The 22,537-nt window shown below is 44.4% G+C and overlaps 2 protein-coding genes across 8 annotated transcripts in view; one reads left to right on the top strand and one right to left on the bottom strand.

Annotated features, from left to right (window-relative positions):
- The window catches only part of LOC137433159 (ras-specific guanine nucleotide-releasing factor RalGPS2), a 262,715-nt gene that overhangs the window by 83,416 nt on the left and 156,762 nt on the right, over positions 1-22,537 (top strand). For all 7 annotated transcript variants that reach the window (XM_078783628.1, XM_078783629.1, XM_078783631.1 and 4 more), the window contains one exon: positions 1,732-1,858. In XM_078783628.1, coding sequence (XP_078639754.1) covers positions 1,732-1,858 — 127 coding nt within the window. The remainder of the gene's footprint in view (positions 1-1,731; positions 1,859-22,537) is intronic.
- On the bottom strand, positions 3,424-22,129 carry LOC137412802 (angiopoietin-related protein 2-like). The gene is given in 7 exon segments (XM_068098126.2): positions 3,424-4,161; positions 4,532-4,802; positions 4,931-5,127; positions 6,884-7,233; positions 11,059-11,273; positions 11,275-11,675; positions 22,008-22,129. Coding segments are annotated over 6 exon segments (1,566 nt in total). The 5' UTR covers positions 11,620-11,675; positions 22,008-22,129; the 3' UTR covers positions 3,424-3,973.

The raw sequence follows: 22,537 nt of genomic DNA, 5'->3' as shown, positions 1-22,537 counted from the left end.
GATCGGCAGTCTGCAGCCTCCTCACTCTCTGCAGACCTGGACAAAATCACAGACTGGGCAAACAAGTGGAACATGTCTTTCAATCCTGACAAATCTCACTCTTACTATGTCTCTTCGAAAAGACCGACTGGACAACCCTCCCATCCACTTTCTGAATAATCCTCTCCGAGAAGTTCTGTCGCTCAAGCTTTTGGGTCTCACTATCTGCCATGATCTTTCCTGGGAAAACCACATTTGAAATCTGGCCTCCAAAGCCAGTCGCCGACTGGGCATCCTCCGTCGTGCGAAGTCCTTCCTTGGCACACCTGAGCTCCTCACCACATACAAGGCTTTCATCCGCAGCTCAATGGAATACTGCTCTCCCCTCTGGGCTGGTGCTCCTGCCTCACACCTAGCTCGTCTTCACGCTGTGAAACCAAAGCGTTCAGAATCATTGGAATCTCCCGTGATGAAGCTATCTCCGAGGGCCTTTCACTTACTCACCGCAGGCAGGTTGGTGGTGTTTCTGTCTTCTACCGACTCCTCTCCGGCCTTGCTCCTCCAGCTTTCTCTGGGCTCTGTCCCCCAAATATTCCTACAGGTCGCACAGGATCTGCCTGCAACCCTCTTATGGTTAAACTGCCAAAATCAAGACTCTCTGCTCACCTTCACTCCTTCATTCCTCTTTTCTCCCGCCTCTGGAACAAACTCCCTCACTCTCTTCAATCCCACTCCTCCCTCCAGGTCTTTAAAACAGCTGTTCACCACCATCTCTTATCTTCCCCCATCCAAAACCTTGATCTTTTCTACCCCCACTAATTTCACCCCAAATCTACTTTTTTGAAATAGCAACTTCTTTCCTGGAAGTCCTTGGTATCCTTGTGTTTATACTTCTCCCACCCCCCCCCCCCCCCCACCTTCCCACGCCGCCTGCCCCCAAGCCCTCTCCCTCCCACACATTCCCGATGTCCCTGCTCTCAAATGTTGTGTTTATGTGCTTCCCCTTCTCTCCCCATCTTGTCTACCGCTCCCCATTTTATATACTTTGTTTGTTTGTCTGTTTGATTTGTTTGTGTGATAAATGTTAGCTCTTTCACGAGCCTCGATTCTGTATCCAAAAAAAAAACAAAAGTTTGGAAGATTGGTGCTCGGAGTTACGATGCATTGTATTTGTTCGTCGTGTACTGTTGAATCTCACGTTAATGTGTAGTTTAAGTGTTATTGATTATTGTTTTGTTGTGCGACAAGATTTTGTATAGCCTGGTGTTGGCTTAGCGGTTAGGGTGTTGGCTTGGGATCCTAGGATCCTGAGTTCGAATCCCGGTCGATCGCTGAATTAATGCCAGGGGGTTTGACTCAGCCTGTCATCCTTCTGAGGTCGGCAAATTGAGTACCAGCTTGCTGGGATGAATGATCCCGGTGTGTACCCTGATTTAGAATAGGTACACCGTATCCCTGCGCATCGTAAGAGGCGACTAAGGGTTGGCGTCAGGAAGGGCATCCAGCCATAAAAAACAACATTGCCTCAAAACAGGGAGCCATGATTGTCATGGGGCCCGCAAGGCTAACCCCCGCTCTAGCAGGGAAAATGGCCTTAAAACGATCATTCATTCATTCATGTGCGACACTGCATATTATAGGATCTGCCATTGAATAACTTTTTCATTTCAAATGATGCTGTGCTTTAATATGCATGGCGATTCAATGGTCACCTATACAAAAGTTTTCTGTTGGTGTCGTTGTTGTTGACAGTGCCTTAGCAGGAGAGACCGAGCAATGTTTGACAAGCTCGAGTACCTGACGTCAAAAGAAGGAAACTTTGCACGTCTACGCGACTACATACGGAGCCTGAAGATGACTCCATGCATTCCATATCTGGGTAAGGCTTGGTAGGGACTCCATGCTCGTCCCACTCTCTTCTGCATTACCATGTGCCCCATCCGTGTACGCCTCGCGCCATCTGACTTTTCAATATACTCCTACATCTGCTTGCAGTGCGTTGTTTGCGCATTCTTGACACGGTCACGTGTCTTGCAATCTCCAATCGTTTTTATGGAAACTCCATGATAGCTCTGCGTTAAGCAAGCCAAAGCTATGACAAACTGCTCCCCGAAGAGAATTTGAGAATGAAGCAGTGTGGCAACATTCACTGATGAATGACCTTGCATTGCCTTATCCCTCAGGCGGATCTGTGGAGAATTATCTGCAAACTAACTCCACTTGACGAGCAGAAATAAAAGAGAAGAGGTAGCTAATAGCCATCACTTTGGGATGATTATATATGACTGAAGCAATTCGTTGGTTGAATTGGCCTTCGGATGGGACGGAGCAACTGGTTTCATTAACCACGTGAGGAAGCAATGGGGTAACTATGGTGCAGATGAGAGTAGAGCGAGCTCATTGAAACTGCCTGTGTTTGAAGCACGTCGTACGGGAGCAACAGTGCCGTGCGGCCCCGCCTGCCAGCAGCGGTGAGCACACGTGGAAGGAATGTGAACGGCAGCGGGTCTCGAGCACAAAGTTTGGCAGCGTGACCAAAATGGCCTGTTTGGGGAGCTCCGCTTCTAGCACGCTTTTTATTGCAATTGCTGCCGTCTTAACCTTCCAACATTTTGTATCCGCTCGACCAGAAGGCTCGTAACATGATATAATTGTGCGGTTTATTATTGTTTGAGAAGAGAGGCCACACATCGGGATGCCAACCTGACTTCCCTTCTTAAGATATTTTTGGTTTCTCCTCTTGTCTCTTATCACCACCTGGTTAAAGTAAATCGTTTTATTTGTTACTCAACACCAGTGTTATCGAAATATTAGACTGTAGTATTTGTTTGAACATTGTGCACTCTCGTTGACATTGCGTGCAGATCGCGCTTTTGGAATGGGAATAATTGTATTCCTCGTAACTTACTGCCGAAGCTTTGGCTTCCAACAGCACGTTATACTCCATAGAGCAGAACCATGAGATAGACCTGAGGCTTAGCAAGGGCAGCAATCTTTAAAAAGAAGAAGATTCAACCAGCAATGCTAAACTGAGGAAAATGTGCTCGATGGCCATTCATAAATCACAATGCATAACTGCGGGAGCAATGCGCGTATGAGCACGGCAAGAAATTCTACCATTGAGGCGAAGACACGAAGTTTACATTCGCACCTGAGATCTCCCTGGCTCAGTATCTTCACCGAATTTGATAAGCCTTATGCTTTCATTTGCACAGATCTCAAAGGGCACCTGGCAGGGGCTCTATAATGCTGACTGTTGCATCCACTTGCATGTGAGGTGCAAACCGGAATGTGAAATGGAACAATTTTTCAAGCCAACCTTTATATTATTAGAGTTTTGAGGCCTGTGCTTCATAGAGCTTGCAGATGGCTTTCAATGGTTCTTTGAGTTGCTACATGAGGCTGGAACTTCATAGGGTTTAAAGAATGAATAGCACACGTTCGTAATGGTAACAACATTATATTTTATATCAAAGTAACTTTATACAGTGAAAACCTTTGCTCATCCATCTTTATAATAATTGCTGCCAATGTCAGGAAGACTCATTGGGCTATGAAGATGCATAGCATGGGAGTTAGGTGGGTTGGTGGGCTCAAAACTAGTTCCTATCCCTCTGAGGCTCAGCCTCAGGCCATTGGCTTGCAGCCTGGAGTCTTAGCATTTGGCAATAGTTGCCACAGTGGTCCCCGGCTGTACATGCAAACAAAGACTGATGAGAAAATTGCAAAAACATACATAAACTGTTGCAGGAACACAAGCCTCATCCCAACCCACTTGTGGGAAGGCCTGTCTGTGTCCATTTATCTCTGCCAATGAGTCATTTCCAGGCAGCTTTTAGCACATGTGCCATCAGCCCTTGCCAGAGCTTTACTTTTCTTCATCCACGAAAGCCTGAACAAGGATACTGATGCGATGGGGTGAAGCTGTGTCCTGCAGATTTCGGAGTTATGGCCTCGTGACCGAAGGAAGTGAAATGCATGTGCACCACATTCCTCAGATGTTGGGACGGACCATCATAACGACTTTACGTAGAGAGTAGGACCCACCACGGAACTCTGCCCAATACACTCCATCCTGGTTCTTGCTGCGGTAGGGTCCACCACGGTGCCACACTCCATTCAGGTTGGAGTGTGCACATGCATTGTACCACCAGCCACCTTTCTGAAAGTGTGCACAGTTCCCTGCGGGCATGTGAAATGTCAAAGATCATTCTAACAACCATGTCCCTGGTCAAACACAGACTTGTTAAAAAAAACATTGAGGTAAATCTCAGTTGAAAGCTATAGTGAAGTGTCGACATTTAAATTTAACCCACTTTTGGCATACTTGCTCTATTTGTGCTAATGCAAGTGCCTGGATGCCCAGCAATATGGCCTAGCTTTGCCCATTAGTAGACCACTTATAAATTAACTGTTTATTGAGTCTGCATATGTTACCACACTAGAGCTCTAATTGTATGTCAGGTGAGTGCTTGCTTATGCAGACCTAATGGCTTCCTAAGACCAAGCTCATTGCTATGTTGAAGGATATAAAGATGGCGCAAAGACACACCTGTGTAGGAGTCTCGATCTAGATCCAGTGTGGTAAACTCCTTGCCGTTATGCCAGAGTAGTGAGTCTCCAGCATTTCCAGAGTACGGACCAAGCCGTAGTCGATAAAAATCGCTCTCAGGGGACACCAAGAAACTCGCGTACTCAGCAAAGACCTTTCGGCCCTGCCAGTCCTCCATGAGCACCAGCAATTTGTATGTAGTTTGATTTGTCAACCACAGGATGTTCTCAAGGCCGAGCCAGTATTCTCCATCAAGGTTACCAAATCCTTTCTAGGAATATGACAAACAAGTAAACAATTTTTTTTTCTTGTACTCTCATTAACCATTAGATAGTTATTCAAAACGTTTGCTAATAAACGCAAATTATCCGATACACTTATCTTTTCCACTTGGCACACCTTATAGTTTTCCCAGTTTCGAAAAAAGTTAACAGATCCATCCCGGCGACGCTGGATGACGAGCCAGCCCCCTGGGTCATGGTCTTGGTTGCACCATGCTTGCATCAGATGGCTCGTATGGTTTGGCTGTATGAGATAGACCCCGCTGGAGTGCTGGCCAGCCTCCCAGGCATGCAGGCAGTCTCTCCATGGACCTGCTTAGGATAACGGAGACAATAATGGTGTCTGCGTGAGCATGTGGAAACGTTCGTTGATGGCTTGATTGTTCCTCCTTTTCGAGTTTGAGCTATGTTTGGCCAAATTTGGTGAACGATAAGTTTCATCCACTAAAGGTTTCACCATTTTTCCTTCATTGGACGACAAAAACCTCTTTGGTGGTGTGTGCTTTTGCCTGAAACATCAGATTTGCTATGCTTCCCATTGCGGTTCAAATTGGTTGTTGATGCAGACTGACACGGGCCAAGTTTCGGGAACTGAGTGGCGTGCTGATGAGGAGGGGAGTGTCGTTGAAGCTGAAGGGAAAGGTGTATGCTGCATGTGTGAGAAGTGTTATGATTTATGGGAGCGAGACATGGGTAATGAACGTAGAGCAGCAACGAAGGCTGGAAAGGGTGGAAATGCGAATGGTTCGATGGATGTGCGGAGTGTCGTTAAGAGAGAGGAAGACAAATGATGACATTCTCCAAATTATTTAAGCTGTTGTGAAGTTCTTATTTCATGGTACCGTCTCTTCTTCTTTCTCACCAAAACCCACAAATAAAGACATCAACATTCAAGAACAACAGGCCTGAGCTGCTGTGCATCCTATTATTAATTTGCAATTGGTTACTGGCTTTGACACCAATACAATTTTTTATTGCAGACCCTCGCTAGGCATCAAAAAGCTACACAGAACAAAGTTTCAAAAAGCTCTCTGCCATTAGAGTATTTGAATTGCATCAGATGTGGCAATAAATGCGAATTGGTGCTCCCAGCTTGCCGGCTCGATGGCAGAAGACGCCATTTGCATTTTTGCCGCCTCCACCCCTACTCCATTTATAATTCAGTGCGAGCACTGGCAACTTGCTGGCTTTGTTAACTTGAAGGAAACACAAGCCTGGTTTTCGTTTTGATATCGTACGCCCATTTTGCCATCAAATTTGCAACACTGGGTAGAAATTGGTCTTGGCGACTGTGAGATTAAAAGTTGAATGGAATGGCTTCATTTATAAACTAACCAGATAGAGGCCTCAGCATCCAATAAAGTAGGCTGCTGAAAGACCTGGCAGTGCGAGTTGTTTTTTATTTTATTTTTTATTTGTAGGCGATTCGGCACCGGTCTATTCTCGAGCTTTGTGCAGCTGTTGTCAAGTGCATGGTACTCTTCTGCCCTTTCATTCCATACTTAACTGGTATAATTTCCTCGAATGCTGTGGCTTGCTTGTTTACCACACTTTTCTTTCCATGCTTTGTTTTCATCATGCATGTACACCAAGGCACACCCTCGGCAAGATGGCCATCTGTTTGTCTCATCAGCAGCCACACGTGCTGGCTGCTGGTTTTATTTTTCTCTTTTGTGCCCGCAGGCCATTTCCTGGCCCCTTCCCCAGCTAATGGGCCAGACCAAGCTTCCTGTCTTCCCCCTCGTTCTCCATTTCCTCAAGCAAAACACTGACGTTTTGAATTGAGCTTCCATACCTTGTGTGGTCTTTTGTAGCCAAATGTTCTCTGTTAGCATTCTGCACTTGAGGTTTTACAGGCAACATCTATTTTAATTACACTCTTTAGTAATGAGTAAGTTGAATGAATGGTAGGTAGGCCTTAGATTTCAAGCAGAGTTTCAATTCCATAGTTCCTGACTAACATCTGATTGAGTATCTGGCCTATTCTTTGGAACCCAATTGGTACATCTGAGGATGTGAATATCATCATCAACAACAACAACAACAACAACATAAATCATGCAGCACTAACCTGAAGGATTTGCACCTGAGGTTTGTGTGTTATCAATAATTGGTAGAGTTGCTGGCTTTGTGGTTGAGGTTCGCAGAGTGGTAGTTGTAGTAGTCATAGTTGTTGTGGCAGGAGCATTCTGTGTCTGGTCTCTCTGGATTTCATTGATGAAAAGCTGACCAAGTGTGGGAGGAAAGCGATGTATTGGAGGAACATTAGGTGCTGCCACCAAAAGGGTGTTGCGTCCGGTGAAATGTGGTGGCCGAGGGTTGTAGGTTTTGCGGCATTGTGCTTCCAGCCACGCAATGACGACTGACTGGTTCTGCACCATTGCACGAAGGATGGTATATTTCTGCTCCAGCTCCCGGTACCTGAAAGAGGAATGTGGAGGCATGGCAGTAGTGGAGAGGCAGATTTTTTTTCTCCACAAGAATGAGATTCGCGGAATAGCAAGGTTCGATGGAGGGTAAGAACTGATTAGGGCAACCAGGTAAATCTTGAACACAATAAGCAAGGGAATGAGCAAACAGAAAAAGATGGGAGAGAGCAGGGAAGAAACAGTCACCTGCAATTGAGAGCTAAATTGGGTTAGTAAAGGTTAGTGGGGGTAAGAGAGATTCTGAGTAAGAATGGGAGATGACATGAGATGGCTGTTCACCACCTGCTTTAACCCTGGGGGAAAAGTGGGATAGTATAGCCTCTGGAAGGTGCTTCCACATTTTGGACACTCGAGGAACAAAATAGTTGATGTGTGCAATCATCCTGGATACTGGACATTTAACCAATAATGGATTACTGGAAGAACGCGTGCATCCTGTAATTGCTTGAGAACATCGGAGAGCAGTGGGAGCGAGACCAGAGGAGAGGTGGTTAAAAAGGTGGTGCTGCTGACCTGCCTGTGATGTGAGCTGGAGGCTTTGTGTTTTGCCCTCATCATGGGAGCTTGCAGTAATGTTGAGAGATTTTGATACCAGATAATGCATGAGAGAGATGTGATGCTGGGATGCCAATCCAAAGGGGGGAGAGTAGCTGGCTTTGAGCTACGGTAAAGGCTTTATGTTCTTTAAATAGTCCTGATTTTTTTTTTTCAAGGAAAGTCTTGGAACAAGGGAGATACCCAGTCTGCAGCTGGCTTTGGAGGCCAGCTTAGCTATTTGTCATCCCAGAAGAGTTTTTGGCTGATGGTTAGGCTTCAAAGTTCAATGGTTGAACCTCTTCCTGTGGCTGATCATGGAAGTAGATAGGTGGGTTCATTTGATGATCCTTCCGGAGCAAAAGGGCTAGACTGAGATTTTCTATGATTGAAAGATGTGTTCCACTTGTCAGATCATCACCCAATCATTTCCAGATCAGCAGAGTGTGACACAGCTAGCTGCCCATCTTCCTATCAGTGGGATGCAGGTTCTGTGCGTCACAGTGGGGTCATTTGTAAAAAGGAAGAGATGGTTTTCCAGAACATTGGAGAGGTTATTTATGTAGATTTTTTATCAAAACAATGAAGTTTTTTTTAATCAAACCTCGACTCTGATTCTGCAACTGGACCAGATGGCATCAGCCCTCGGGTCCTAAAATCCTGCTCTGCCGCTCTATCTCACCCTCTCTCTGTTCTTTTCACCCTCTCTTTTGCTCAAGGTCATCTGCCAGCATCTTGGAAATCAGCAAACATCACCGCTTTACACAAAAAAGGTGCAAAAACAGATCCTTGCAACTACAGACCAATCAGCCTGCTCCCAATTATCAGCAAAGTCATGGAATCCATCATTGCTTCAGATATCAAATCCTTCCTCTTCTCCAATGGCTTGATGTCTGATCATCAATTTGGATTCAGACCAGGTCATTCTACTCTGGACATGTTGCTTCTGCTGTCTCAACAATGGATGGAGGTCCTCAATGCCAAACAGGAAATCAGAGCTGTCTCACTTGACATATCACGTGCCTTCGATACGGTCTGGCACCCAGCTCTGCTCACCAAACTCACCTCCTATGGTATTCAGGGAAATCTCCACTCATGGCTTGCGGATTTCCTCTCTGGTTGTAGGCAACGTGTGGCCCTGAATGGATTTCTCTCATCTCCCCTCCGGTTCTGGCTGGAGTTCCCCAAGGTAGTGTTCTGGGCCCTGTGCTATTTCTGGTCTTCATCAATGACCTCTTCGACTCTCTGGAAAATCCTCTCTATCTCTTTGCTGATGACTCCACTATCTGCCGCTCCATTCCTCATCCCTCAGATCGGCAGTCTGCAGCCTCCTCACTCTCTGCAGACCTGGACAAAATCACAGACTGGTCAAACAAGTGGAACATGTCTTTCAATCCTGACAAATCTCACACTCTTACAATGTCTCTCCGAAAGGACCGACTGGACAACCCTCCCATCTACTTTCTCAACAATCCTCTCCAAGAAGTTCTGTCGCTCAAGCTTTTGGGTCTCACTATCTGCCATGATCTTTCTTGGGAAAACCACATTTCCAAGCTGGCCTCCAAAGCCAGTCGCCGACTGGGCATCCTCCGTCGTGCGAAGTCCTTCCTTGGCACACCTGAGCTCCTCACCACATACAAGGCTTTCATCCGCAGCTCAATGGAATACTGTTCCCCCCTCTGGGCTGGTGCTCCTGCCTCACACCTTGCTCGGCTTCACGTGTTGAGGCCAAAGCTTTCAGAATCATTGGAATCTCCTGCGATGTAGTCAACTCCGAGGGCCTTTCACTCACTCACCGCAGGCAAGTTGGTGGTCTTTCTGTCTACTACCGACTCCTCTCCGGCCTTGCTCCCCCAGCTCTCTCTGTGCTCTGTCCCCCCAATATTCCTTCAGGTCGCACAAGATCTGCCTGCAACCCTCTTATGGTTAAACTGCCAAAGTCTAGGCTCTCTGCTCACCTTCACTCTTTCATTCCCCTTTTCTCCCGCCTCTGGAACAAACTCCCCCACTCCCTTCAATCCCACTCCTCCCTCCAGGTCTTTAAAACAGCTGTTCACCACCATCTCTTATCTTCCCCCATCGAAAACCTTGATCTTTTCTACCCCCGGTAATTCACCCCAGAGTCCTTGCAGTGTTCATATGTTTTATTCCTCTCCCACCTCCCCCCAAGTCCTCCCGATGTCCCTGCTCTCAAATGTTGTGTTTGTGTCCTTCCCCCTCTCTCCCCATCTTGTCTGCCGCTCCCCTTGTTTTTTTTGTTTTGTGTGTCGGTTTGTCTTTTTGTGTGATTAATGTTAGCTCTTTCACGAGCCTCGATCTTGTATACAAAAAAAAAAGAAAAAAAAAAAAAGATGAGGAATCAGACTGGGCTTGACACACTGCCATGAGGAATTTCATCCTGCACTTGGACAGAGAAAAGGAGAGGGTTACATGGATAGTAACACGTTGACTGTGTGAGTGGAGGAAGTCTGAAGTGCAACAATGAAGTCTGCATCAGGCAGCGAGCTTGGTAAGCAAAGCAGGATGTCAGACTGTCGAATGTCCGAGATATGTTCAGGGAGACTGTCCTGAGCTCTTGATCGAGATTTATGGCGTTTATAAATTGCTGAGAATGGACCGAAGAATGTCCAGTTGTGACTGGAAGATAATCCAGACTGATGGTCTCAGAGATCAGGCTATTTGAAAAGAAGAAAGACACGATGGAAAAACAGCAATGATTGATTCCATGGAAGTCATGTCCGCATAAGCAACGTCGTGACGTTGCTTATCATTGGAAGTAAGCTTACTGGTCTGTAGTTGAGGATCATATTTTTGCAGCAGTCTAGTGGATGAAATGTATGATGTCCAGGCAGGTGGGAAGCAGCCAAAGGAGAAAGAGAGGATGAAAAGAGGAGACCTAGAGGAGAACCAAGAGCAACAGAGATTTGAAAATATAGGCGTTGATGCCATTTGGGCTCTAATTTGAAATAACAATACGTTGATAGAGCACCAAAGGAACATTGCTGAACATTCCTTCAGAAATCACGTTCTTTAACAATCATCAATGTAGACATTGGCAGTTGTAGATGCAGAAAGAGGTAAAGATGGAGAATAGTTTGCAGAGGATGTTGCAGCATTTAGATGAGATCCACTAGAACTCGGGGGCCAATTAAGACTACCCTCTGATCAAGGCAGAGTCATTGGCCTGATGAGGCTATCTATTTGTTACGTCACCACTTTGTTAGATAAACATAAACAAATATTGACGACAAGCTGTGGTGTTTGTTTCATTGAACTGTCTTACCTGCCAGCAAGCTTGAGCATCTCTGCTGTCTGGTTGAGGACCTTGTTCTCAAGTTGGGACATTTCAAGTGAGTTGTCTCGCTTGCGAATAATTTCATGGAGCAGCTGTAGATACAGCTGAGTGACGCGCGAGTTCATATTGCGGCTCTCTTTCCGTAACAGCTTCACTTCATTTACAATGCCACCATCGACCTCCACCAGGTGCTGCAAGCTAGCTGTCGATCTGCCGCTTCTGTTTGAGAAGGCTGTCCCGCACTTCCTCAACATCCTTTCGTGTTACGTCCGATGATTCGCTTCCTTCCCGGGCGCCTTGCCGTTGTGCATCCAAGCATATTGGACCTGTGATCTTCTGCTGTGGTACCACAAAGGTATAAGAGCAGCGGGCTGAGGAGCTGTCACTTGCACGTGTCCAGCGTCCAGCTCTCACTTGTTCATGCCCACCCTCGCTGCTGTCAAAAACTTCAGGATCTGTCAGCAGAGCTGATGTCGCAACTGAGAGTGAGGCTAGCAGAATTAGGAGCAGACACCCAGGAAACATGTGACCAGGCTGGCACCTTTCCATCGTGTTTTGTGGTTGGATGGAACCTGTCTTCTTGCTCACCTTTGTGAAGCTGTTGTCTGCAAAGGAGAGATAAAAAGTGTTGTTACTTTAAGAATAGTCAATTGATGACAGTAATTATATACTTGACCTGCGTAAAGGTTGTCTCTAGTCCGCATGTTTCCCTCTGCTTTATTTTAGTGCGTTTACCTTACCCTCTGTTATTTAGCTCTTCCATAAGCCAATGGAAAATATGGTCATTCAGGGTCTTGATTGGTTCAGTGAGATTGCCTAATTAGTCTCGCCCTGACGGGGTTGTGAGATTATTGCAATGTGTGTGTAATTGTAGTTATCTCCATATGTGGGTTTCAGAAGGTGGAACGGAGTGTGTGTGTGTGTGTGTGTGTGTGTGTGTGTGTGTGTGTGTGTGTGTGTGTGTGTGTGTGTGTGTGTGTGTGTGTGTGTGTGTGTGTGTGTGTGTGTGTGTACGTGTGTATGTGTGTACGTGTGTACGTGTGTGTGTACATGGGTTTATTTAAGGTAAGATGTGCATGATTTAATGTATTATCATATTATGAAGTGTGTCCGGAAAGTTATAAATATATGATAATACATTAAATCCTATAGCAGGGAAAGATGGAATAAATGATGTTGCATTGATGAGTTGACTGACTGCCTGGACGCAACTGAGGTTGTGGATCTACTGATATACCATCTACTGATGTACCATCTATTGATGTGGATCCATGATCGAGGTTGTGGATCCGCAGTTTGGAGAGGTCCTGGGCTGAAAGGATCGAAACCTCGAGGACGAACGGTCCCCAACTGATGATCCGTCCAGTCAGGAAATTAGTCAATTGCTTACAGGTTAAGGTTCTTGCTTTAGGTAGAGGAACAATGTTTTGAGGTTTACAATTTAAATAAAGTTGAATATGGGATGGTGTGAAATAATATCATTTACAGCAATCCTTTAAATTATTTATAATTAAGTCCAGGAACAACCAATACTGCACAATTAATTAAATGCATTTTAAAATAAGAATTGAATAAGAGAAATAAGAATTGAAAATCATAAGAGATAGAAGTGTGAGAAACAAAAATAAAAAAAACAAAATGTATGTGTGTGTGGGAAAAGCGTAGGTGTGTGCGTGTGCGTGTGCGTGTGTGTGTGTGTGTATACGCGCTTGCTGTTCGCTTCTATCTCCACACGGGGTGGGTTTCGGGAGATGGGATGTTGGGGTGGAGTGCTTGCTCGAATGCGAAAACCACTTGGCGACCTCTCCACAAGAAACTTGGTAAATGAACACACCCAATGTTCTTGAGACCCGACCATAGATCGACTGTAAGCTATATATATACCCCAAAGAGGAATGACCCTTCCTGTTTGGTGTTACGATTCGATTTACTCTAATATTAACGTTACGTTATCATTATTTCGAAAATATGACTATTGACAAACCGAAGCGAATTCCTTACTTCCGCGGTTGTAAGTACCGTACACCACTTATCATTGATTCATGAACCATACACCGCTTCAATACATTAACTTTGTTTTCACGACATTGGGATTAAAGTGTTGTGGTGAAATTTACTATATTATGATTATTACGAAAATGATACTACTAAAAATATATACTACCTGTATAAATAAACCTGGGTTTAATTTGTCCGAAGCGGCCCGAATGTGAGGCATGAAGCCGAAGGCCTATATCAATATGTACCGTATTGTTGCAAGAGCCGTAATGCCGATGCTTTCGATATTTGATGGTCATTTTAACAATCAGTTTGTTTGTGTTTCACACTGAATGAAAATGTAAAGGTAGAGCATGGCAATTGTGATATATGATGGGTTCTACGATACATTGTATTTAGAAAGTATTCAGACCCCTTCACTTTTTTCACATTTTGTTTTGTTGCAGCCTTATGCTGAAATCATTTAAATTCATTTTTTCCCTCATCAATCTACACTCGATACCCCATAATGACAAAGAGAAAACAAGATTTTATAAAGTTTTGCAAATTTACTAAAAAGAAAAAACTGAAATATCACATTTACATAAGTATTCATACCCTTTGCTATGACACTTTAAATTTAGCTCAGGTGCCTCCCATTTCTCTTGATCATCTTTGAGATGTTTCTACACCTTGATTGGAGTCCACCTGTGGTAAATTCAATTGATTGGACATGATTTGGAAAGGCACACACCTGTCCATATAAGGTCTCACAGCTGACAGTGCATATCAGAGCATAAACCAAGCCATGAGGTCGAAGGAACTGCCTGCAGAGCTCAGACAGGATTGTGTCGAGGCACAGATCTGGGGAAGCCTACAAAAAAAATCTCTGCTGCATTGAAGGCTCCCAAGAGCACAGTGGCCTCCATAATTCTTAAATGGAAGAAGTTTGGAACAACCAGGACTCTTCCTAGAGCTGGCCACCCGGCCAAACTGAGCAATCGGGGGAGAAGGGCCTTGGTAAGAGAGGTGACCAAGAACCCGATGGTCACTCTGGCTGAGCTCCAGAGATCCTGTGTGGAGATGGGAGAAACCTCCAAAAGGACAACCATCACTGCAACACACCACCGATCTGGGCTTTATGGCAGAGTGGCCAGACGGAAGCCTCTCCTCAGTGAAAAACACATGAAAGCCCGCTTGGAGTTTGCAAAAAAGCACCTGAAGGACTCTCAGACTGTGAGAAACAAGATTCTGTGATCTGATGAAACAAAAATTAAACTGTTTGGCTTCCGCCTAGCCACTCTGCCATAAAGCCCAGATCGGTGGTATGTTGCAGTGATGGTTGTCCTTCTGGAGGTTTCTCCCATCTCCACACAGGATCTCTGGAGCTCAGCCAGAGTGACCATCGGGTTCTTGGTCACCTCTCTTACCAAGGCCCTTCTCCCCCGATTGCTCAGTTTGGCCGGGCGGCCAGCTCTAGGAAAAGTCCTGGTTGTTCCAAACTTCTTCCATTTAAGAATTATGGAGGCCACTGTGCTTTTGGGAACCTTCAATGCAGCAGAATTTTTTTTGTCGGCTTCCCCAGATCTGTGCCTCAACACAATCCTGTCTCTGAGCTCTGCGGGCAGTTCCTTCGACCTCATGGCTTGGTTTTTGCTCTGATATGCATTGTCAGCTGTGAGACCTTATATAGACAGGTGTGTGCCTTTCCAAGTCATGTCCAATCAATTGAATTTACCACAGGTGGCCTCCAATCAAGGTGTAGAAACATCTCAAAGATGGTCAAGAGAAATGGGAGGCACCTGAGCTAAATTTCAAGTGTCATAGCAAAGGGTATGAATACTTATGTAAATGTGATATTTCAGTTTTTTCTTTTTAATAAATTTGCAAAACTTTCTAAAATCCTGTTTTCTCTTTGTCATTATGGGGTATTGAGTGTAGATTGATGAGGGAAAAAATGAATTTAAACGATTTCAGCATAAGACTGCAACATAACAAAATGTGAAAAAGTGAAGGGGTCTGAATACTTTCTGAATGCACTGTATGTTCGGCCTGAACAAAATTGGAATCAAAATGCCGGAGTGTGGAGAGTCAGCCACTGTACCACCGTAATGACATCAGACGTAATCACATCACCCTGTCATGTGACCAGATCCTCAGCTCTGATTGGTACACATTTGAGGGGATAAACATATGGACGGACAAACTGTTCTAGACCGCTTTGCCCTATGGGCTACGCCGTAAAAAAATTGGACTTCTCCGAAACCGTTCATCAAAAAAGAAAGAATGAAATTTTGCATTTTTATCAACTCCCTATGGGATATTTAGTGTGATGATGATGATGATGTCATCGGTGAGGTGGTATTCCAGCCATAATTGTTTGAATCAAATTCATTATCCAAAAAATCTAGAACCTCATAAATCTGATCTACAACCCGATATGAGTGATGAATTAAATTTATGACATTGTCAGTCAAGTGGTCTGGTGGCCATATTGGATTGAAAATACATACATAAAAATATCTTCTCCAGGACCTCTTAACACATCAATGTGAAACTTCATACATATGATCGAATAGCCAAAGGAAATGTAATTTGACCATTTTTTCATATTCATCTTCATTGATTGGTGTTGTTCATCTTCACACAAAAGTGGTAGGTAAATATCCTAATAATCAATCAATAAGCCATGGAGCTAAAGATAATGGCAACATATGTGACATAATATGGTACATGGATGATACGGGTACATGTATATGAGCCATAATAGCAGGGGTCCACAATAGTAGCATGTTCAGTTAACAATGGTATTTTTGTTCAGAATGAGCGCACGAGGCAAGACGATGCACTCCACCGAGTGCCGTTCTCGTTTTCTTTTTCAGTTTCTTACCGGATGTCAGTGGTGTCTTGCATGGAAAAGTGTTTTGAGGAGAAAACAACAGGCATTTTAAGGCCATTTTCCTTGCTCGAGCAGGGGTTAGCTTTGCGGTCCCCATGACAATCTTCTCCATTTTGCCCTATTTTCTGCATCTCCCCTTGTTAACCCCCTTGCCCGCATTTCTTCTTCCACCATCTTTAGCCAAGTCTTTCTCGGTCTTCCCCGTCCTCTACTTTCTTCTACATTAATTTCCATCACTCTTCTCAACCAGTCACTTTCATCCTTCCTCAACACATGACCAAACCATCTCAACCTGTTTATCTTCACAGCATCCATCACAGGCTCTATTCCCATCATCTTTCGCAATTCATCATTTGTCTTCCCCTCTCTCAACGATACTCCACACATCCACCGAACCATTCGCATTTCCACCCTTTCCAGCCTTCGTTGCTGCTCTACGTTCATTACCCGTGTCTCGCTCCCATAAATCATAACACTTCTCACACATGCAGCATACACCTTTCCCTTCAGCTTCAACAACACTCCCCTCCATGTGAGCACGCCACTCAGTTCCCGAAACGTCTTCCATGCACATCTCACTCTAGCAAACGTTGCCGAGTCTGATCCACCTTCTCCATTCAGCATGTCTCCTAGGTAACAAAATGTTTTCACACCTTCCAGTTTCATGCCGTCTCCAAGATCCAACTCAACATTTCCTCCATCTGCAGCTACCTCTGCACACCTTACTTTGAATGTAGCTGCCACACTGGTTAATGACCCTTTCAAACCATGACATTTTTTGATGAACCCACACAGCGCACATTGTACATTGAATAGAGTTGACTCTGACACCCTTCCTGTACACAGCACACGGCTACTTCCCAGTTCTTTCCACCTCACCACATGCTTTACCACTTGCCATCACCTTCGTCTTTCCGATATTCACCTTCAGACCTTTTGTCTCCATACATTCCTTCCACTTGTTCATCTTCTCCTTCAGTCCATCCATACTTTCTGCAATCAACACCAGATCATCTGCATACAACAATTCTCACGGCAAACCCTCCTTTACGTCCCGAGCCAGCACCTCCATCACAGCTCCAAATAGTAGTGGACCTAGTACCGACCCCTGATGCACTCCCACCTTCATCTCAAACTCACCACTGTTCCCATCCTTCGTCCTTACAGCTGTGCGTGCTCTTTGGTACATTTCCATCACTACTCTGATCAACCATTCCTCCACTCCTAACTTCCTCAATGCCCATGTCACCACTTTGCGTGGAACCCTATCGAATGCTTTCTCCAGATCAACAAACCCAAGAAACAACCTCTTCCTCTTCTCCATGTACTTCTCCTGCAACTGCCTTACAATAAAAAGCACGTCTGTCGTTCCTCTTCCTGGCATAAATCCAAACTGCATTACGTCGATCTTCACTTTCTCCCTTATCCTCCTCTCCAACACCCTTTCCAATACCTTCATTCCATGCTCCAATACTTTATCGCTCGATACGAGCCACAGTCCAGAGGGTCACCTTTTCCCTTGTATAGAGGGACGAGGGTACTCAGTTCCCAATCCACTGGAATGCGGCCTTCTTTCACAACCAGATTACAGATCTCTGTCATTATCTTCACACCCCCAACTTCCTGCTGCCTTCAACATATCTCCCACAACTCCCGTTGGCCCTCCCGCTTTTCTACTCTTCATTGCTTTTATCGCTTCCTCAACTTCCTTCTCAGTTATCTTCTCTGCCGGTCCTAAAATTGCAAATAAAATGGCTTTGCAGTCCTGCACTTGCCATGCAACTCTTGGCAGATCTTGGATATGAGGCCTGAGAGGGGGGCAGCCAGGCCTGATCTTTGGGCAGTTACCGAGATGGCACACATGCTAATTCAGTTGGTATCAGCAGATCCTGACCAAGTGGTAATATCAACTAGTGTTTGCCTCTCGATTTGTGGATTATTCACTTGTTTTTCATCAGTTATTTACATCTCATGATTGCAATGTGGCACCACAGAATTTCCGTAATAAACGGGCCTCGGTACGGTTGAGGTTGTAGGATGATTAACTCCGAAGGAAACTTTTTGTCATTTCAAATTTTCTTTGAAATATGTTTTCCCCTTTTAGGCCCAAATCATTGATTTGCCCAAGTTCTAAGTAAAACCCGTGATGATGATGTAGTAATCTTCCAAGTTCACGTGAATGTGATGTAATAATTTTTACAAACTTTCACTTCTAAAGTAATTGGAAGTCGAAGTTTCCATCTCACGGTCGAGAGTACACCGTGTTTGTTCATTCTCGGATCCCTGGAGTGGCTGATAAACTAAATCATTTTCGCCAGTCCGAGTCCTTAATGCTTTTCAGCTGCTCGCTGTATGAAATGTAAACACGGTGTCGTGGAGTGCTTTCATCCCTGTGGGTGAGAGCCTCGTTGGTGTTCCATTTGTTACTTTGTGGCAATTTGGAAGCTAATGTTTTAGATATAATTGCAATTCTCCACTCTGGCTTGAAGGAGGCAAAAAACAAGGTACATATATTAATTTTTAAAATATTATCGGCCTTCCCCTGCCTCAGTGATGAGCAAACGCACACCAGAATATCCTCCTCACTATTTGTTTCTGTGAACTTGATCAGTCTGCACTTTCTTACGAATCTGGAGAATTGTTCAAACTCTAATTTACTTTTCTCTTACCATTAGCCTTTCACCATTTGCCATTTGACACCACCTGCCATGTCTTTATTAGTTTCTGTTCATAGATTAGCCCATCTCCTAGTGCCCACGTTGGTCTCTGTCCTTACTTTTCTGTTGGCTTATTGTCCTTGTAATTCCTAAAATCCTTCCCGAGCATGCCAAACGTTTTCACCAAATGTGAGCTACCGAGAGCAGGCCCTGCCGGCAGAACTACTTTGTTTGTTTGGCGAGTCCGCAGAGTGAATGAGATTTTTTATTGAATACGTTTTGTTAGTTTGTACAGGGTAAGCGAGCCAGCGACGCATCAGACAGGCCGAGACTCAGATTTTGAGACAACTGGCACAAGTTACATGGAAGCGATGGAATTACCGACTCGAATGAAGTCATTGGACCCTTCCCCTCAATTCTGAGTCTGGAATCTCCATGAGCCGGTTTTGGTCGCATTTCACCCTTATTCATTATTAAGGATAAACCTCTCAAAGTGGGACGTTAAATGAAAAGGACACACTTTTTCCATTCTGTTGTGCTTCTTTGTGCCAACTAGTGGAACTCGAAATATTTCATCTGATATGGAGATGTTTCCTGGATCATTTGGGCTTGGAAGGTATTGTGTTCGTATATTTGAAGCTGTAATTCAACAGTAAAAGCTGTAGTTTTTCAATGATGGAGGATTCTTCTGGTTTTTCCCAAAGTACAGTATTCTGCGTGCAACGTACGCTCTCGTTGAGTTTCTCCAGTAGTTGCGCATTATTCCGAACCATGACATAGGCCACCGGTTAGAGCAGTTTTGTTTAGGCCTCCAAATGCTCGCCGTGGGATTATCAACGTACTTTCACTATTAACGAACTGGCAATCGGTTGTTAACGTTTCATGGATGAAATTTCTATATGTGGAATAAGTCTTTCTCACAAAAAATAGTTCTTATAGGGTTTAAACCCCAGTGAGATTTGGCCAATCATTTACTTCTGTACATTTTATGACATCAGAGTGTTCGAAACAAAATGAGCAGAATGGGAGTTTCGTCACAATCATTCAATGAACTGCAAATGCACCACTTGTTTAAGGGATAGTGTTAAAACCTTAGGCCAGTTCTGATGTTTCAACCTCTTTGTGGCCTTCGGCTTCAACTCCTTACCTAATCTCCATCCTCTCTTGTTGTGAAATGCTGAGGATTTTTTTAGAGGAAAATGGGAGATGCGGGAGCACTCGTACGATGGAAGTTTGCAAATTCTGGCAGCATTGGTTAAAAGAAAGTTGACACAACTCAGTCATTTCAACAGAATGTAAAGAGGTTCCAGAGTGCTAGTCAAGCACTTCAGGATCAAAGCACTACCATTTTGGGCACTACCATTTTGGATTGAAAGAACACGAGTGCAATGTATGAAAATGTCTGTTTTTCTGACAGGATGGTCCACAGGTAGCACACTTCTGAATTGCCTAGTCTGATTTAGATTATTGACCCGACTATGACCTGTCTGATTGGTGCTTTGCAGGGAGGGTGGTTATCACAGTATACCATCCCTCGGGGGGACATTGAGCCGGGTGTCCCACATGCTGTCATTAGCTGTTGGCCATTAAATATCCCACGGTGTATTTCACGTAGAGTAGGTGAGTTATATTGGCACCCAAACAAATGGCAAATTCCTTCCCTATCCCGCTCCAGTTGAACGTCCCACCTGGCCAGCCAGCTTGTGAAAGACTTGGGGCAAAAACTTTATCTTGGTGACCCCACAAGAAGAGGAGAATAATGGGGGCAGGAGTAGTTTGTCATAGTACTCATGTCATATTGTACTTGAAATCTTTAGCTGAACATCTTGTCACATCTCGTGGGCAGGACATGTCCTATTGGTTTGTATGATACTTCATTATTTTCATGAAATCTATTTACTTGATAAAGTAGATAAAGAAGTTAATTAAAGTTTTTTGTTTTTTTTGGTAATCTTGTGGTGGTTTATTTAAACTTGTGGTGGTTTATATATACACACACACATATACACACACACATATCTTAATGTTTGCTTATTTTTTTCCCCTTTTATTTTTGCCTTGTCCTGATTTGTGGAGACATTTATTTGTACGCATTTTGGTTTCCTGTGTTGTGCTAATTATTGTTGTGAACAAAAATCCCATCAGGGCTGTCTGGTACAGAACCACCTTGTCTTGCTGTTACTTTTGTCCGTTTTCCAACGGCTGGTTTGTATCAGAAGACCATTAACAATTGTGACCTTTGTTCTAATCCCATTTCCCATCGTCCTTGCTCTGGGAACCAAGTGGGTGCAATTCTGCCAACCAACTGCCTCAGCTCAACACCCCACGGTCCCACGATCTTTGGTGCAGGCAGCCAACAGCTGGAAAAATAATGGCCTGCTTTAGTTAGTGCTGAATTTGGGGTTGTATGAGGGATCCAGAGTTATTTTTGACAATTGGGGCTTGGACAGTGTTCTGATCGTGGACGTTGGTGAAAGACCTTTCGTCCTGTTAGCCCTTTTACTTTTCACCGCTCAAACGTACTGTCCCTCCATGTTGGTGAAAGACCATCTCAGCATTAAAGCATCAGGTGTTCCCTCCTAGAGGGGTGTACTGCCTAATAAAATGTTTACATATCAACTTTGTAATGCTTTGCTTGCACAAATATCCATACTCTTATGGAGAATGTCAAAAGCAAGGGTTCAACTTCGTGTCCGTATATCCTAGGGAGTAACAACACATGTCATGGACTTTATCGTGACCTCAACTGAGTTTCATAACGCTATCTTAACTCTTAATACAAAGCAAGTCTTCAACTCTCAACCATTGGTACCAATTGCTTTGGGCCTGATCAACGAGCCCATTCAGGCGCAAGTACTGTACTGATGCCAGAATAAACAACACTAATGCAATAATCACTCGATGAAACTCTTTTCTGTATCCTCATGGTGCTTCGTTAATACTTAGTTGATATTTAGTTGTTGTTGTTGATGTTTATTTTCTCTTTATTTAACGCCCACTGGTAAGACGCCTAGCTTTTGGTGTTTTTTCTGATTTTGATAATATTGGTGGTGGAACACCACCACATTGGTGGTGGAACTTTGCTTGGTTATGTTTGTATTTGACTCACATCTTGTTGATAGGCCATGAATGTATAAATGTTAGGGTTTGGAGTCTGATGTGTGTATATATACATATAATACTGTATTATATATATATATATATATATATATTTCACCACATCTTACAGTGAACCTTAACATGAACAGCCCTTCCATGTCAGGCTTGCCGTTATGGCTTTTTCTTTAAATTGATAGAATTGTGCTCAAAATAAAAATGAAAGATTCTTATTCACAGCTCTGGACTTAGCTTATTACTAAGTTTAAATGCGACAACCTTCAGTAATATACAGCTAAGCTTCTCACCTGGAGCCGCAGTGTAGGTCCGTCTAATCTCACCGCATCCTGTCAGCGTCTGTTGGTCATGTTCTCATTCATTGGGTGTGTCTTTTGGTTGGTCTTGTTCTCAGGTCCAGTGCGTGTAACACAGTGAATCCCACACCAGGCAAAAGCTTGCCTGGCAAGCCACAAGGATCAGCTGTAGTCCTAGCTCCCTGGAAGCATCCTGAGGGTCTCTGTAGTCCTCTTCATAGTCCACCCACTCGCGGTCTATGGTTCTATGATCTCGTTGTCTACACTGGTAATGAGCCAGCAATGACTGTCGAGACAGCGAAGACAGCTAGGACTGGCTGGGAGAGTGGCCCCGGCTTGCAGAAGGGTTGGAGTCAGTGGTGGGATGGATGAGAGGGGAGGGGAGAGAAGGAAAGGGAAGGAGGGCTGAAGCTGCCGTGCTGCTGATGTCATCTTGTTTCCACTAATGACAGCGGGGGTTGTGGTCATGGGCTCAGACTGGGGTTGTGATTGAGTTTGGGTTTGGGATTTGGGCCAGCAACTGG

This window comes from Myxine glutinosa, chromosome 8 (genome assembly GCF_964187855.1).
Source record: "Myxine glutinosa chromosome 8, kmMyxGlut1.1, whole genome shotgun sequence".
NCBI lineage: Eukaryota > Metazoa > Chordata > Myxini > Myxiniformes > Myxinidae > Myxine > Myxine glutinosa.
The sequence above is the reverse complement of the archived record's forward strand: the minus strand, read 5'-3'. Positions and strand labels throughout refer to the sequence as shown.